The sequence below is a fragment of the Clupea harengus genome, chromosome 11, assembly GCF_900700415.2.
Source record: "Clupea harengus chromosome 11, Ch_v2.0.2, whole genome shotgun sequence".
In the NCBI taxonomy this organism is placed as follows: Eukaryota; Metazoa; Chordata; class Actinopteri; order Clupeiformes; family Clupeidae; genus Clupea; species Clupea harengus.
In genome coordinates this window covers 3,188,335-3,206,635 of record NC_045162.1, presented here as the reverse complement: position 1 = coordinate 3,206,635, position 18,301 = coordinate 3,188,335, and the positions used below count along the sequence as shown (strand labels likewise).

Genomic DNA, 18,301 nt, shown 5'->3' with positions numbered 1-18,301 from the left:
ATTTTGGGTGTCCCCCCCTGCCAGTCTGGGCAATTAGCAGTTTCACTGGGGTAGGATCCAATTGTAATCAGTGGTATGAGTGTTTGTGTGTGCGTGTGTGTGCAAACCATGTCTGTTGGGTGCGCTAGTGGTCGCAAACATGGGGCAGAAGTGTGCAGTTCATGTGCGGTCGCACCACGACCGTCACATAGCGCAACGGGGTATATTAGCGGCATGCGTGTGTAATCGGCTACGTTCGCGATGTCATGTCAATCTAATTAATAGACTTAGCATTTCAATTGTTTAACAGACTTGCCGATAACCGACGCAGCTACGATATGTTTCTGGCTCCACAAGGCCAGGTGACCTCTGGCATAGAGCATTCAGTAAAAACGGAAGGAAGAGAAACGTTCGTGCTAAGCTCAGAGCACGGCCCTCTGCCTTTAACTCTGGTAACCCGGAGGCTTTGGGGAAGTCCAGATGTGACCTACGGACGGCCATCAGAGATGGAATAAGAGAATACAGGGACAAGCTGGAGTCCACCTAGCTCAGCTCTGACCCCCGATGCATGTGGGGTGGCCTGCGACACATCACTGGCTATAAAGGGAGAAATAGCAGTGATGATCAGACTGCCGCCTCTCCACCTGATGACCTCAACACTTTTTACGGAAGGTTTGAGGCAACCAACCCCCTTCCTTCCGCAAGACTGGCCAGGGACGACTGCACTCTGTCCCTGACCGTGGCTGACGTGAGGCGAGAGCTCCAAAGGGTGAACCCTCGGAAGTCATCCTGGCCCAATGGAGTTCCAAGCCGCGTCCTCAGGGGGTGCGCCGACCAGCTTGCGGAGGTATTCACCTCCATATTCAGCCTCTCACTACATCTGTCTGAAGTCCCCACCTGCTTCAATCAGGCCACCATCATCCCCATACCTTAGAAAACATCCATCACCTGCTTAAATGACTACCGCCCTGTAGCACTGACCTCCACCATTATGAAGTGCTTCGAGCGGCTGGTCAGAACCCATATCTGCTCTACCCTTCCGAACACCCTGGACCCCTTTCAGTTTGCATACCGCCCAAACAGATCAACAGATGATGCCATGCCAACAACGCACACCACCCTCTCCCACCTAGAAAAGGGCAACACATATGTGAGGATGCTGTTCGTGGAGGGCTCAGCATTTAACACTATTGTGCCTGCCAAGCTCGTCCAGAAGCTTAGGAGCCTGGGTCTTAAAACACCCCTGTGCAACTGGATCCTGGACTTCCTGACGAGCAGACCCCAGGTGGTGAGAATGGGCAACCACACCTCCTCCTCACTGACTCTGAGTACAGGGGCCCCCCAGGGCTGCGTACTCAGTCCCCTCCTGTACTCCCTGTACACGCAGGACTGTGTGGCAACACACAGTTCTAACATCATCCTGAAGTTTGCAGACGACACTACCATCCTGGGTCTCATCTCTAACAACGATGAGACCGCCTATAGAGATGAGGTAAGGGGCTTGGTAGCATGGTGTCAAGACAACAACCTGTCTCTCAACGTCTGCAAAACCAAGGAGATGATCATGGATTTCAGGAAGCTGCAGAGGGGGGGTCACGACCCCATACACATCGAGGGAGCTGCAGTGGAGAGAGTCTCCAACTTCAAATTCCTCGGTGTGTACATCAAGGATGACCTTACCTGGTCCATGCAAGCAGGCTCGGCAGTCAAAACTGCCCAAAAGCGGCTATACTTCTTGAGGAGACTCAATAAGTTTGGCATGTCTGCTAAAACCCTAAAAAAAACTCCTATAGATGCACCATCGAGAGCATCCTCTCAGGCTGCATCACTGCCTGGTATGGTAGCTGCTCTGCTCTGCAGAGGGTGGTGAAGACAGCGGAGCGTATCACCACCAGCCATCTCCCCTCTGTGCAAGGCATCTATAACACTAGATGCCTGAGAAAAGCACAGAACATTGTAAAGGACCACAGCCACCCAGGCTATGGAATATTCACATTGCTGCCGTCTGGTAGACGCTACCGGAGCGTCTGAACACGGACTACCAGACTTACAAACAGCTTTTTCCCCCAGGCTGTAAGGCTTCTGAATCAACAACTTTGATCCACTGAACAGTCGCCATCACCATTTACTTTCTGCTCCCCCACTCATACAACTACACTTCCTACATATATTTGCACAATTTTTAATTTTTAACTTAATTTAATATTCCTCACTTCTTCACACTTTAAACTGCTGCTAGCCCTTATTGTACTTTAAATTGTTGTTACTTGTTAATGTTATATGTTATAGTGTTATATGTTATATGTTATATGTTATGTGTTATAGTGTTATAGTGTTAAATGTTATTTTTGGTATACGTTACTATGTTACTTTGTTATCTGTATGCCGTCTACTGAGTAGATGTTGCTGGCCAAGTTTTAAGAATTTCGCTGCGCTGAAGCAATTTGGTGTATGCGACAATAAACACTTTGACTTTGACTTGACTTTGTCTTACCCTAAGGCAGAAACCTTTCAGCAGAGAGTTGCAGCAGATTTGTGCATGCAATTAGGGATAATAATTCATTATCATATCTCACCAGATTACAGGGGAAATAAGGGTGTGCCACTAAGGGCTTCAGTCTTTATTAATATCAAACAAAAATATGCCAATACTTGAACTACAGCCAAAGGCCTTGAAGCCGTTTGTTCTGCCAGAGACCTATTGTCTTAGGGCACAGTACGCTGCTCTGGGCACTTTCACATGGCCTGTTAAACCAGTATTCATAGAAGAGCATAATGATCACGACTCAGAGTGGAGCGCAGGTGATCATTATTATTAACAAGAAATACAATGCAAGTCAACATTTAAAAAGTTCTCAAATAAGGACAGCTGTAGGCTAGACGTTACTCATACATTTCTATTCACAAGGGATTCAAAATTTGCAGCAAATTAATTTTTACAGATGCTTTTTTCTGTTTATTTAATGAAGCACAAAATGTAATTAGTAAAAGTATATGTCAGTCCCAATGACCAGACACCAACACAACGTCTTTAGGTTCTAAGATGTTTGTCTCATCTGAAAACTGTGGTAGGTGGTATAGTTGGTCCAGACCAACCTTACTAAAGTATCTCCTGCAGAATGTATACTGAACAAAGGACGTTGTGGGAAACACTTTGAAACATTAAGATACCACTTACGTTATAACTTACGAATTATGTAGTGTTAAGAAGGCTTCAGGGAAACGCAGCCCAGATTGTTAGTACAGCATATATTCATTCAGCCTTTTCCAGAGTCATTTTTTGTTTGTTTTTAACTCATTAATGGAATGTATTCTCATATTCTTTGTATTTCTGTGATGCTCTGGCATTAATGTCATCTAATTTCAGCAAGTGGTGCCAACTCTGTATAATAAACATATTCTGTGTTGTTTTAAATGTGACAGGTGTTACAGTGTCCGTCAGAAACAAGGGCGTCTCTCAAGTCAGGGTATGAGAGTGAAGACACGAGATGGTGGTTAGATGTCTCTCATCATGTATTGCTGTACAGTTTAGGATAAGAATGTCTTCGTGACAAGAGATAGTTATCCCTGGTGCACGTGAGTCATTGTTCACAGAGATGTGTATATTACATAACCAAGGCTAAGCACAGAGCCCCACAGACAGCACGTGCTCCCATGTAGAACACAGGCAATGGGAAGAAAAGGTACTGGATATCATCCGTATAAATGAAATGTATTCTTATTTGACCAATCCTCTATTCTATTTTGGATCAATGTTATTTTCACTGTTAGGACTGTGTCTATTCTATCTATTGTCACATTCATATAACACCTTCAGCCATTCCATTCTCAGGAGTATCATTTCCGTACGACTTGGGAGACCGTGGTGGATTTCAAAACATTTCACATCAAAATGTTTTATTTTAACATACTTCATCAACATGTCAGTTTTCGTCACGGAAGTGGAAAACAGACAATTGAACATAACTCATTTTCAGCACCTTTATGCAGTTCCACACTTGTACAATGAACATGAAGGTAACAATGGCATGAAAAATGTGCCTTTTGACACCTGATTGTATGAAAAGACTTTATCTTCATGTCTCATGTCATACAGAGATACCAAAAACAGGTCTAGGTGGTGACATAACAGCCCCTTTCCCTCCAGATAAATAGGCACCGGACCCAGGGCCCTCTCTCAGTCACAGCAGTGAAGCCGAGGTTGGAGCACTGGCAGTAAGGGTTTCAGAACACCATCATATTGTCCTGCCGTCTACACCTACGTATGTATAGATCTTTATAAATACATAGTTAATCTGCATAGCCCTATCATATGGATATATTTGAAGAATTGAATGAGGGATTTCTGAGTGTATGAAGTGAATTGGTCATCTTAGACACATCAAATTCTTTCACATTCACATTTAGAGATATTTGAGGAGAATGCTAACGCTTCTTCTGATCGTGCTGAACGCACTGGGAACATTCAGTCTGGTAGGAGCCTTTTGAAATTTAAATATATTGATATTGCAGTTCACAGCATTCTCCCTAAAGTGTACCACACATCTGTAATCAAATTATATATTATTTTGTTGTTCACTTTAACATATATTTTACAGTGCGAATAGTTTATGAATTCTGTCTGTGTCCATAAGTGAAATAACCTTTAACCTGTTCAATCTCAATGCCAGCCAGCACCTGAGCTCATAGGTGAGTGGCTTTGCTTTTAATCTGTTCTATTCTACAAATTCAATCTAATTTGTGGATAAGAATTATGAAAAAGGTACATTATGTACATATATTTAATGGCTCCTCAGAATGTTGCAAAAAGTTTCATTGATGAAATGGGCTACCCCAACGTTCCGAGGACTGATATGTAAGGGATAATGTATAGTCCGCTGCCCGTTGGGGTCCTATTCGTCCCGTCGGGAATTCTTTTCCTATACTGACTGGCGGACTATACATTATCCCTTACATATGTACAGTATAAATGTCATGGGTGTACAGAATTGATCTTCTTTGTGAGTGAGTAAAAGTCAGAACTGTCATAAATTGATGGTGTTAACAACACTAATATTGCAACAATATTGATTCATTGATGCGTTGTTTCTTTTCTCTAAAGAGCTTCAAGATGAAATTCGCAGCATTGCAAAAATAAACGAAGGTAAGCTCATATGCTAGATTCCAAATCAGAGATAATTAATGTAATGTCAAAAGGTGAAGATAAATTAGTCACTAAAAGCATATTTCTTCATTTTAATTGTCATTCAGGATTGAATCTAATTTATGGAGACATAATGGAAGTAAGTCTTTTGAAAATGTATATTTTAATTGTTTTCAGTGTGATAATGTCTGTTAATCTTATACTATATAAGGCATTTCAGTTAACCCAGTTTAAGCCCTCCATGGCCACCCTCTCCTCATATATAATCTTTGTATTTGTTTCTGACTCACACAGTCATCAACTGACTACCCACATATTCATCAACAATTTAGTCCTCTCAGACCTGGCCGGTTAAAAGACACGTTCAAGTCAGCCTTTCAACTGACATTTCAATTTGTGATCCCCTGTCCTCCCAGTCCTCCTGACAAGTGCAATGTGTGAAAATATGTGTGAGAAGAGTCAAGATGGTGAACAATAGCATTGGGGATGGCTTTACAGCTTTTATGTCAGCACCCCACAGACAGCATTCACTCTAAATGGACAGACACAATGGAATGCACAATAAAATAATAATACAGGACTTTCTTGAACTCATCTCCAGAGTAACTCGAGAAGCTCTACTTTGAGAGAGGGAGCCAAATGGAACACTTCTGTTCCCTATCTGCTGGGAAACACTCTTGGTGAGTACACAGACAACGGATATCACAGCCAAACAACAATTTATTCATTAATCCACTGGCTCGAACTTTGCAGGTTTGTCAGTGCATTCAATATGATTTACTGCAATTTCTCAAATAATGACAACTGAACCACAACACAAGCTCATCTTGAATGTACTTTTTACTATTGCTTTCAAAGATGTGCATTCCAAAGGGATCATTTTGAGGGCCTTTAAGCAGTTTGGTCTGAAATCCTGCATCAACTTTATTCCGCAGCAAAATGAAGATGACTTCATCCACATCCAGAAATTAGGAGGGTAAGGTCTTTCCTGTTAAAGGGATTAACCGCACACAATGCTCTTTCATTTAGCTTGAGTAAATTAATAAATATAACGTGTCTTGCAGGTGTTTCTCTTATGTAGGAAAACTCTTTTCAGGTGGACAGATTGTTTCCATTGGGTCTGGCTGCGCATTTGTTCCCATTGTGGAACATGAGCTTCTTCATGCCCTGGGCTTCTTTCACGAGCAGTCCAGATATGACAGAGATGACCATGTCACAATAATCTGGGAGAACATCCAAGAAGGTTCACAATCTTGCTGCATAATTGCTGAATATAATATATATCTAATAATATAATAATTGCATAATTTCAAAATCGTAATATACAGATTTGCCGATTGTAGCATATGGCCTGAGATGAAAGTCTTCAATAAATATATGAGAGATATGACATGGATTGTTTCTATATATGTGTTTTGTATTTCCCCAAGGGTTTGAGCGCAATTTTGATAAAGTAAGTGAGAAATACTCTAGCCTCCTTAATACTTCATATGACTACACATCTGTAATGCACTACGAGGAAGATGCCTTCAGTAATGGAAATGGATCCACCATCATCACAAAGCAACCCGAGTTTCAAGATGTGATCGGCAACAGTATAGAAATGAGCTCAACAGATGCACTTGAACTGAACAGGCTCTATAACTGCGGTAAGTGCCAATGTCTGACACAAATAAATCAACTAATTTCCTCACTAGTTTGTGTATATCAAGTTCCACCTTTTTGAAAACTCAGATGCGTCAGTCTCCTTCCTGGACCACTGCAGCTTTGAAGATGAGAGCCTGTGTGAGATGAGTGTCTGCTCCAGGAGTTCAGCTGGATGGCAGAGAGTGAGCCGAGCTGATGGAGGTCCCCACTCAGACCACACCTACCTGGGCACTGACTCTCAGGGTAGAAAAAAAGAGGATTTTCTGAAAAAAAAATATCATTCAATGAAAATTCAAAATTTAAAAATGTTCATTCTATGTATGCAGCAAAATTATATGACTAACACTTAATGAAAGATAACAAAAACTGTCAATTGTATTTATATCTTAAAAAAATAGGTCATGGCTTCTTCATGCACTTCAGCACTATAACTGGAGAAGAATGGGATTCAGCCAGACTGACCACCAGGAGGATGACTCCTGGTAGAACATGCCAGGTCCAGTGCCTTCAGTTCTATTACTACTACAGTGGGAATGAAACGGACCAGCTCAACATCTGGATGAGAGAGTTTGACAGTGAGGAGGACACAGAAGGAACAATCAGACTCATGGGCCAGATCACAGGTAATGTCAACTTAATTATTAATTAACGCAACTTTAAAAAAAAAAATGCCTTTATTTGGATAGGACATGAAGTTATGACAGGAAGCGAGGCGGAGAAGAGGTGGGGAGAGGATTGGGAAATTACATCAGGCCAGACTTGAACCTGTGTCCCCTCGGGCAATGTAGCCCGTAAGTAGGGGGCTTGGCCTACCATTTTATGGGAGCGATGAGGGACAGGTGGGGCTTGAATAACCCCCCTTGTTCAAAGTGGGGAATGACAGAAAAAGTTTGAGAACCACTGCGGTAGTTGAAGATGGATAGAGCTGTGGTCAGGGTTGGGCGGAAAGTCTCTGTTTAAGAGCCAAAATGACGGAACAATCGACAAAACTAAAGTTGGATGTAGCATTTGTCAAGCTGAATTTAGCTATCACAGAAGCAGCTCGTCTTGAAGTTATCACCTTAATGCAAAGCACCCGACAGAAAGCAGTCCCAGGTTAGATGATCGCCAACCCACACTCCATGACTTCTCTAGGAAAATAACTAGACCATTCCGTGAAAAGGTTTCCATTTGGGTTGCCGGTGACTGTCGGCCCATCAACATAGTTGAGGACAGTGGGCTGATTGAGGTGATTCGAATTGCTTCAGGGGAAATTCTTACGATTTACCGTCGAGGGGCACCATTGTGTTAAAAAAAAAATACAATTAAACAACAGTGTCTAAAATACACGCTGTCTGAAGTGATTACTTGTTTATTTATAAGATTTAGTCTTAAGAACAAAAACAAACTTTTAATCGCGATTAATCGCGAATAATTAATTTCAAAATGTGCGATTAATTAGTAAAAAAAATGTAATCGATTGACAGCCCTACTTAAAATATAACGTGTTTCATAGAGAATTGATCAGCTTCCTTATCTACCTACCTCCACTTCCTCTCTCAGGTTCCCCAGCTGAGTACTGGAAGCTCCACCATGTTCCCCTGAACACCACTAAGACCTTCCAGGTGGAGTTTGATGCCCGCAAAGGAGCAGGGTCGTCCAGCGGTGGCTTTTCCGTGGACGACATTAACCTGTCAGAGACCGAATGCCCCCATCACACATGGCAAATCCCGAACTTCGAGGAGGTTTTGAATACCAGTAATTATGGCACCTTCCTCTATAGCCCAAGGTACTACTCCATAGATGGCTATGGGTATCAGATCCTTCTACAATTGCGGAAGACATTTTTTGGCGTATATGTGCGCTTGGTGTCTGGAGACTATGACGACACACTCGAGTGGCCGTTGGCATGGAGGCAGATTACAGCGCAGATGCTGGACCAGAATCCACAGATGCAGCTGCGCATGTCCAAGGAGAGGAGTTTGACCACAGACCCAGCACGGATATCAGGTGCTTATAGCCACAGCACTGATGAGTAAAGAAAATCATCTTTTGTTCTGTTGTGATTAACTTGTCTATCACACTAGCTGGTGCCCACTTTCAAAGTCAAATGTTTTAATGCTTCATGCAAGTCGATATCAGCAGATGATTCTTGTTTGTTTACTCTTAATAAAATAACGACAATAATCCGTTCATAATTATTCATCATTACATCAATCACAGTAATTTTGTTTTTGTTTTGTTGTTAAATCCAGGTGGGAAGTTCGCTTGGGGAAACCCCCGAGAGGTGGGAAGTCTAACCACAGTGGGTGGTGAGACCTTTTATGCATCAAATGGTTATGGATGGGGATACTTCATGGCCTTGGAGGACCTTCAGAAAAGAGACTTCCTGAAAGGAGGCGATGCCATCTTCTTCTTCACCATGCAAGGTGGGTGTTCCTAAACTACATACTGCATGTTCTCTGAGATTAGTCCCCTTTTTCCCTGGTGGCATTATGGGTTTGTTCTCTCTGTAAAACTTCGACTTTCATAGATGGTAGATGTACCAAATATCCAACCAATGTGTTCAGGTGGAGTCCCCCCCCCCCCTAAGATTATCTGATGCATGCAGGAGATTGTGAGCTTATATAGTTGCATTCTACATTATAGATATATGAGTCACATGATTGTGAGAGTCTAATTATTCATGTGAGAGGAGAGATCTGAGTGGTTTAATGTCCCTGCCTTTCTCTCCATTTCAGATCTGAGCCCTCTGCTTACAAATAACTCACTGCCCTGTGCCGCAATTCCTGTGCAGAATTTCACTTCAACTCCTGAGGAGAGTATTGATGATGGTCCCTGTTCACGGTATACTCTTCAAAACAGTATTCATTACGTGCTTACATTTCAAAGTAAAATATTTGCATAATGAGGAGTGAGTGGGTTTAGCATTGTAATATAATTTGCTGTGTGTCTGAAATAGACTTAGAGCTCATACCAATTTGTGGGATTACTGAAGTAAACGTGTCAAGAAAAAACACTGTACACAGAGTATGTAGTATTTGTTTTGGAATATGACCTTGGAATTTTATCTTTTTTTGTTAAAGTGTTACCACTACCACAACGACTACCACGGCAACAACCACCACTCCTACCACCACAACCACCAGTCCTACCACCACAACCACGAGCACCACCACTCCTACAACCACAACCACCACTCCTACCACCACAACCACGAGCACCACCACCACCGCGGACACCGAGGGACCTGATGTGGATGGCAGGTAGACAACACCCAGTACAGCTCATCTTTATTCATGAACACCAGAAAAGATGACAAATACTTTAGCCATCAAATGCATCCTTATTGTGTCCTAAAAGAAATGTAATAACTGTAAAGACTAACTGAGGATTGGTTGACAGGCATTGCTTAGCCGGTGTGTAGTAATCAGCCGCTGTTTGTTTGTTCCAGCTCGTGTGACAGCATTTTGTGCAGCCTCTCCCCTAAGATGGCTTCCTCACCACTGATCCTCCTCATCACCTTGCTCTTGCTGTTGAGTCGCTGATTACCAGGATGGGCCAAGGTTCTGCATTCCATTCTGCATTACGGTCTAGATGCTCAAGGCAAAGAACATACTTTCTGATTACATCAATGAACATTGATGCTAAGGGTTGGCACACCGCTTGCACATGTACTCATGGTGATCTTATTCTGGGAAGACAGTTGAAATTCTGTTTAGTTGTTTAGTTGTTCATCTGGTTTTAGCCAGGTTTCAGTTAGAAAAGGTATTTCTATGTGGTTGTCCGTTATCAACTCATTTACAAGGGCAGCTTTTGATGTCAAGGACCGTATGTTTATAAGGCCCAGCTTTAGGTTTGTACTGGTAGCGTTTTGTACAGATATAGTTTTTATCTTTATCAGATTTCCCTGTCTATTACCTCTACCAGTGTGATTTACAGTGAGCTTAAAGTTCAGGGTAAATATACAGATTTATTTAATGAGGTAATAGCTTTTAAGTACCCTCCATAATGAGTTAATTCATCAATAAATATGTTAATCCATATACTCTAATGACTTCTATTGAGAAAATCACAAGATATATTGTAAAATCTTAATCATTTAGTTGTCTGCATACTCACTGGCTGTGGTATATCTGCCATTTATAATGTATATGCTCTGATTGATCGCTTGATGTGTTGTACTTTGTACTCTTATTGAGGAAATGTCAGGTGTAGACATTCATATCTTGTGTACAAAGAAACTGCAATAAAAAAAATTAAAACAGAATCTACAGTTTGTCTCCAGTTGTATTGTGATGTTTGCCTGTCTCCACAAGGCTAGGTGTCCTCTGGCGTAGAGCATTCAGTAAAAACGGGAAAGGAGAAAGGCAGAGTTTCTGCAGATTTGTGCATGTGTCAGCAAACTAGCTGCAGCTGTAAAGCAGAGAAGAACCCAACTTTGTTCCCTGCTTTGTTCCCTGCTTTGCCTCCTTGCACACATTGTTGCCCTACTCAGCTAAATCGTGGAGATAACTGCCTGGACTGTTCGTCAAGTTGGTCACGTGAGTCCACTGTGTAAAGTGCCATTGTTGCCGTGACTGTTTGAAGTGACTAAAAGTTCGTTGTTTGAAGTGACACCTTAGTTACACTGTTTGAAGGACGTTGTGTGCTGTGAGAAGTGTACACTGATTTTGCATTGAAGTGTCTTCACTGTTCTTAGTGTGGACTCCTATTACAGTTCCGGGTGACTGACTGTACGTAACCTGTGTAGGCGACATTAGTGCCCTGTCCATCTGAGGGTGCAGAGCACGCCTTATCTTTGGCCTCCCACTCACTAGTCCCCCACAGCCCAGGATCCCCTGCTGGAGGAGACACGTAACGACACTCACTACCCCATCCCCCGGCCCTCTCTCACCACCATTAGAGACTCTTCTTTTTTAAACTATTTAATAAAACCAAAACCTTTTTAAACCTGTTTCTTTGAGTCCAGTCCAGTCTCTTTGGGGTGGGGATACGGTTTGCTCCTCAGTCAGTGACAATCTAGAGCAGTGGCGTTTCTACATTAGGGGCAGGTGGGGCATTGCCCCACCAGATCCAGATGACGCTGTTGTTCAGAAAGCTCAATACATTCGTACTTCGCGGCACAATATAAATATATATTTTTTCATGCAAAGTAGCGTGAATATGTGTGTGAATAAATGTGACTCACAAGCATTATAGTCTTGTTTTGGAGTAATTTGATTTGTATGTTTTTCTGTCTGTGTGCTTGCTCTGTGAAATGCTGCTCTCCGTTGTCCCTCCCTTTCCGGTAGGGCAACGTCCCACGCTGCCCCACCGTTACCATGGAAACACAAATGAGCGTGAACCACACAGGCCAAAGTTAACATTGAGCGGTGGGGCACTTTCAGATGTGCCCCACGAAATCTGCCTGGCAACTAGACTGGAATAATGCGAAAACCGCGAGACCTGTACCCCGTGACATACAGTCAGATCAATGCCAGTAACGGCTCTGCTAGTTAGCTATCTCTAGATTTCGACTATTTTGGAAGTGTTTTTTAATTCATACAATGAATAAAGTAGATTATTTGTTGAGGGTGCAATTTAGTACATTGCCGCTGGAAGAAAAATTAGAAATCAAACGTTTGGGACCACACAGACCAGACGACTTGATCCTGCTGCAGCCTGGTCCGAAAGCGACTCGAACTTTTAAGACGGAATGGTATGACAGAAAGACATGGCTAACAGCTAGCACATCAAAACGAGCACTGTTCTGTTTCCCATGCCTTCTTTTTGGAATTGGTACTAATGCAGATTCAGTTCGGACAACGGATGGATTCAAAGACCTGAAGCATCTGGCAGAAAGAACAGTGAAACACGAAAGCTGTAACCCCCATAATCAATTGCGCCCTGCAATTGGGACTATTGGGGCACGTCAACATCATGGCACAGCTAGATAGTGCATATCAGCGGAACATTTTAGAGCACAACAAACAGACGGAGGAGAATGGTTATGTACTGGGGAGGCTGATATCGTGCAAAAAGCCCTGTTGGAAGTGCGAACTTTGAGACGATGTGCGAGGGCGACAACAGGCTGCAAAGACACTACGATTCTGTGAGTCAAACTTTTTTGGAGCTGATGGATGTATCAATGCAATCTGCAAGAACAAAGTTTCGTTCATTTAGCAGAATGTTTTGTTGCTGTTATTTGTTTCAGTTGTGCCTTTTGCTTCATATTGTATGCCACACGTGTGCCACAAGCAATAAATTATGCAAGTTATTTGAGCTATGTGTCTGTCTAATCTTTTTACTTTGTTGCAATCACTTTACTTTAATGCTGTATTATAGGCAACATCTTTGTGTCGCGCTGAGCGCTGAAGCATGTGAAATGTATTTGAAATAGGATTTCTGCTCCCTGCTGGCACTCAAAATGCAGCCCATAGCATATCTTACCAGTGTTGCCAACTTTTCTGTAAGGAAAGTAGCTGTTAGCTCTCCCAAAAGTCACCAGAAGTCGCTAGATGACGTAATCAACCAATTTGCATAATATGCAAATAAGCTGCGCATGCGCACATTATGGGAGAGGTACAATTTGCGGGCGAATACAAAGTTCGAATATTTTGCCCGCGAATATTTTGCTGCTAGCTAGTCAGACTGGCCGCGCATGCGCTGTGTGAATGGAGAGGAGACTTGCTGTACTCAGCTCTCGTGAGATCGGTTGTAACGTGAACTGCAGAACGGGATATGTGAGATGCTTTTTCAGTGCTTTGTCAACACAATAATCCACTAAATGACAGAAAAAAGTCGCTAGATTTGTCGCTAGTCGCTTTTTGCTAATAAAGTCGCCAAGGGGGTCTGGAAAGTCGCCAGATATAGCGACAAAGTCGCTGAGTTGGCAACACTGTATCTTACGTAAGGGATAATGTATTGTCCGGAGGTCATTATCCAAAAATAAATCCCGACGGGGCGAACAGCACCCCGACGCGCAGCGGAGGGGTGTTGTTTCGTCATGAAGGGATTTATTTTTGGATAATGACCGACGGACAATACATTATCCCGCTTATTATACGGTTACTTGCCAAAATGATAGAAGACATTCCTCCAACATACCTCTTTTTAATGATTTAGTTGCCGTTTTGTGATTCCCGTTTAGAAATAAATAGTTCTTCAAGCAAATAGAACTTTTAAGTTTCAGGTGTTGCGTAGCAACCCATTACTTGCTGACTTCAAATTACAATGAGTCTGTTACGTTAAATGACCGGACTACTTGCGGAATGATATGAAAGATGTAAATCAGAAGCACAAAACCCGTTGCCAATGACAGCGGTCAATATCTTTTCGCAGCGGTGAATATCAGGAAATATTCACCGGCGAACGTTGGGATGGCCCATTCAAATCAACGGAACTTTTTGGAACATTCTGAAGAGCCGTTTAATAATGGTCTATATAGGCCTACTGCTTATAATAATCAGCTATCTCTATTTTTGTGACGGTGACATGACTTCATAGACCCACCAGACATTTCAGGCTAAAATCGCCACTGATCTAGAGTAAGGGGAGGCCCCCGCGCCCCCACCTGTGACACATGCAATAAGGGACAATGATTTATTCTCATATGTTACCAGTTGAAAGGGAAAAGAGAGGTGTGACATTATGGGCTTCCTCATCAGTCTGTCTTAATATCAAACAAAAAATCTGCTCATACTTGAACTACAGCCAAATGCCTTGAAGCCATGTTTGTTCTGTCAGAGACCTATTGTCTTAGGGCACATTACGCTGCTCTGGGCACTTTCACATGGCCTGTTGAACCAGTATTCCTGACATTTCAGCACTTCTGTATTAACGGGTAGTCAAAGGAAAACTTCTTCATAGTAGTTGGTTTTAAGTCAGCTGTAGATGCCAAATAATGGTCTACCCCGATAAATCTCTGATAAATCAGCCTTAATGCCACATTTACAAAAACACAAAATAGATGAATGTGGTAGGTCCATTTTTGGACGTTTCATTGTTTGAATCTAGCATTACATTACAGAACTAGGGAAGACACGCACTAAGCCAACTCCCTGTCTCTGATGACCTTCACGCACCAGCACTGGAGTAGATGCACACCACACAGACAAGCAAACCTTTCCAACTAGTTCAACCACCTGACCGCATTCCTGCACTTCTCTGTGGGCTGCAGACAAGGTAACAACCACACCTGCACGTTTAAATAGGCCCAGACTAGTAATGAAACGGGAATGGTATGGTTGGAACTACCAATTGTCAGGGTTGATAATTAGTAGTAGGTTAAGACCAACTAGTCGGTTATTAAAGATATACCAATAATAAATGACAAATACTGTGAGAATAAAAAATAGGCAAATACAGGCCTAATAATTGATCGTTTACATTTACATTTAGTCATTTACCAGACGCTTTTATCCAAAGCCACATACAAGGGAGTGAACAGTCAGGCTACGAGCAGGAGATCAGGGACGCTTAATGCAGACTTTATTGGGCATATTGGTTCCCTAAAGTAAATTCTTACCACTTACTTGTATGGTATTTGTATTTGATTGTATGCACTGTTTATCTTATCTATCTCTCTATTTGGTAGTCTTGGAAGACCACATTTAAAAATTGTACTTTAACACTTTCAAAACATTATTTAGACAAACAACAGTGAAGAGTTTTGGTCAAATACTACTGTAACTACGGGAAAAGGCATGCAAAAAAACTCCAACAACAGCACAGTTGGCACTGATAGAAGGCTTGCCAGCATGCTAACTCATGTCTTTTGGCGATATAGATGGAAAAGTCATGCTGAAAAAGATTTTTTTATATTGTTGCAGGGTTGTCTGACACGCACCAAAAAACTGCGTAGTGCAGAGCCTAGGCGACTAGTTGGAACATCAGGTGTGTTTATCTGTCCTTCACATGACCATATATCATGACATGAATTTGAAGAAGATTCCAGTACTCTGTCTAGTAGTAGGACATTGTTGCATACTGTGTCTTAAATTGATTGTATTGACCTCCTTTGCAGCTTGCCCATTAAAGTGTCACCTACTCCAGGAAGGCCATCAACAGACTCCCAGCCGTCCGGCCTGTCTGACTGTGCAGCATGTTTCCTCATCCAAGCACATCTCACGCCATTACTACTGACAGGCCTCAGATTATTCTCCTGTTGATGAGAGAAACAGCCACACTGGTAGAACCGGTCATACGGTGTGTTCTGTGAAAAGTATGCTTGTTCCCAGGAAGACTGATATGCTTTTGCATTCCTTTTAAAGTGCTCAACCAAACCCCCAGTCCACCTCAGGTACACACACACACACGCACGTGCGCGCTCACCACGCAAGAACAGACAGTCCATCTCAGGTACACACACACACACACACACACACACACACACACACACACACACACAAACGCTCACCACGCAGGAACAGACAGTTCACCTCAGGTACACACACACACACACACACACACACACACACACACACACACACACACAAACACACACACACACACACACACACACACACACAACGCAAGAACAGACAGTCCACCTCAGGTACACATACACACACACACACACACACACACACAACGCAAGAACAGACAGTTCACCTCAGGTACACACACACATACACACACACACACACACACACGCTCACCACGCAAGAACAGACAGTTCACCTCAGGTACACACACACACACACACGATGCATTAGCACTTGCAATGACCTTCCAGACTAAGTGGCAAAAAACTGTAGACAAGAGAGAACTGCTACACTATATTGTGTGGTAAAACATATTTAATGCAACACATTCTTTCAGACAGTCCCTTTCAATTCAATTTAACTTGGAGTCAAACAGTTCATTATTTTCAATTAAGAAGATTTCAAAACATTTCACAACACACTGAGCATCAAAATCTGTTTAGGTTAGGGGTAGTGGAAAACAGACAAGAATCACTTTTCACTTGGTACCATCCTCAAATTCATTTTGGTAGCATATGGTCATGTGAAGGACAGATAAACACCTGTGTCTTCCCCACTAGCCATCCAAGATATGCCCTATGTAGTTCTGTGTAACGGGCTGGAACCCCCTGCAAAAATTGAAGAAAAGCTTTCACACGCATGACATTGCCAGCTATACTGCCAAAAGACACCAGTTAGTGTGTTGGCAAGCTTCTATCAGTGTCAGCTGGGCTGTTGGTGGTGTTTGCAAGGTTTTTGCATGCCTTTTATGTAGTTAGATTAGTAGTTTTGGAACAGAACTCCTTATTGCTGCTTTCACAATGTTATGAAAAACATGTGAATGCACATCTCTTCACACGTGATTGATTAACTCACTTAATCTACATGCCTCAGTTCATACGAAGGGATCATAAACAGGTCTAGGTGCAGACATAACAACCCTTTTCCTTCCTGATAAATAAACAGGTCTAGGTGCAGAGATAATAACCCCTTTCCCTCCAGATAAATAAACATGTCTATGTGGTGACATAATAACCCTTTTCCTTCCTGATGAATACGCTCCGGACCCAGGGCCCACTCTCAGACACAGCAGTGAAGCCGAGGTTGGAGCACTGGCAGTAAGGGTTTCGGAAAACCATCATATTGTCCTGCCGTCTACACCTACGTATGTATAGATCTTTATAAATATGTACATAGTTAATCTGCATAGCCCTATCATATGGATATATTTGAAGAATTGAATGAGGGATTTCTCAGCGTATGAAGTGAATTGGTCGTCTTAGACACATCAAATTCTTTCACATTCACATTCAGAGATATTTGAGGAGAATGCTTACGCCTCTTCTGATCGTGCTGAACGCACTGGGAACATTCAGTCTGGTAGGAGCCTTTTGAAATTTATATAACTATTGATATCACAGTTCACAGCATTTTATCTAAAGGGCATCACACATCTCTTATCGTAATATGTATTGTTTTGTTGGCTGAAACATATACAGTATTTTACAGTGTGAATAGTTTATTAATTCTGTCTGTGTCCATAAGTGAAATGACCTTTAAACTGTTCAATCTCAATGCCAGCCAGCACCTGAACTCATAGGTGAGTGGCTTTGCTTTAAATCTTTTCTATTCTACAAATTCAATTTAATTTGCAGATAAGAATTATGAAAAAGGTTTATTATGTACATATATTATATGGCTCTTTAGAATGTCAGAATTATTTTCCTATACTGACTGGCAGACTATACATTATCCCTTACATATGTACAGTATAAATGTCATGTGTGTACAGAATTGATCTTCTTTGACTGTGAGTGAGTGAAAGTCAGAACTATCATAAATTGATGGTGTTACATAACAACACTGATATTGCAACTATATTAATTCATTGATGTGTTGTTTCTTTTATCCCAAGAGCTTGAAGATGAAATTTGCAGCATTTCAAAAATAAACGAAGGTAAGCTCATATGCTAGATTCCAAATCAGAGATACCAAATGTGATATCGTAAGGTAAAGGTGGAGGTTAATTAGTCATTAAAAGCATATTTGTTGATTTTAATTGTCATTAAGGATTGAATCTATTTGATGGAGACATAATGGAGGTAAG

General features: G+C 42.0%; 2 protein-coding genes across 2 annotated transcripts; both read left to right on the top strand.

Moving 5' to 3' along the window:
* Positions 1 to 547: 547 nt before the first annotated feature.
* Positions 548 to 9,057, top strand: LOC105899698 (meprin A subunit beta-like). The gene is made up of 8 exons (XM_042709140.1): positions 548 to 826; positions 5,724 to 5,802; positions 5,981 to 6,098; positions 6,187 to 6,365; positions 6,553 to 6,771; positions 6,857 to 7,012; positions 7,168 to 7,392; positions 8,312 to 9,057. Exons 1-8 carry the CDS (start codon positions 548 to 550, stop codon positions 8,785 to 8,787), a joined length of 1,731 nt encoding a protein of 576 aa, XP_042565074.1. The 3' UTR covers positions 8,788 to 9,057.
* A 47-nt stretch (positions 9,058 to 9,104) lies between these two features.
* On the top strand, positions 9,105 to 11,018 carry LOC122133285 (integumentary mucin C.1-like). Its single transcript, XM_042709138.1, has 4 exons — positions 9,105 to 9,177; positions 9,490 to 9,595; positions 9,835 to 10,014; positions 10,203 to 11,018. Exons 1-4 carry the CDS (start codon positions 9,105 to 9,107, stop codon positions 10,294 to 10,296), a joined length of 453 nt encoding a protein of 150 aa, XP_042565072.1. The 3' UTR covers positions 10,297 to 11,018.
* Positions 11,019 to 18,301: the final 7,283 nt, after the last annotated feature.

Excerpts from the sequence above, each read along its gene's own strand:
- LOC122133285 (XM_042709138.1), top strand. The coding sequence starts at position 9,105 with ATGGCCTTGGAGGACCTTCAGAAAAGAGACTTCCTGAAAGGAGGCGAT. Across the intron at positions 9,596-9,834 it reads GATGATGGTCCCTGTTCACG|TGTTACCACTACCACAACGA; the intron begins GTATACTCTTCA and ends TTTTTGTTAAAG. Across the intron at positions 10,015-10,202 it reads GGACCTGATGTGGATGGCAG|CTCGTGTGACAGCATTTTGT; the intron begins GTAGACAACACC and ends TGTTTGTTCCAG.
- LOC105899698 (XM_042709140.1), top strand. The coding sequence starts at position 548 with ATGTGGGGTGGCCTGCGACACATCACTGGCTATAAAGGGAGAAATAGC. Across the intron at positions 5,803-5,980 it reads TCTGCTGGGAAACACTCTTG|ATGTGCATTCCAAAGGGATC; the intron begins GTGAGTACACAG and ends TTGCTTTCAAAG. Across the intron at positions 6,366-6,552 it reads CTGGGAGAACATCCAAGAAG|GGTTTGAGCGCAATTTTGAT; the intron begins GTTCACAATCTT and ends TATTTCCCCAAG.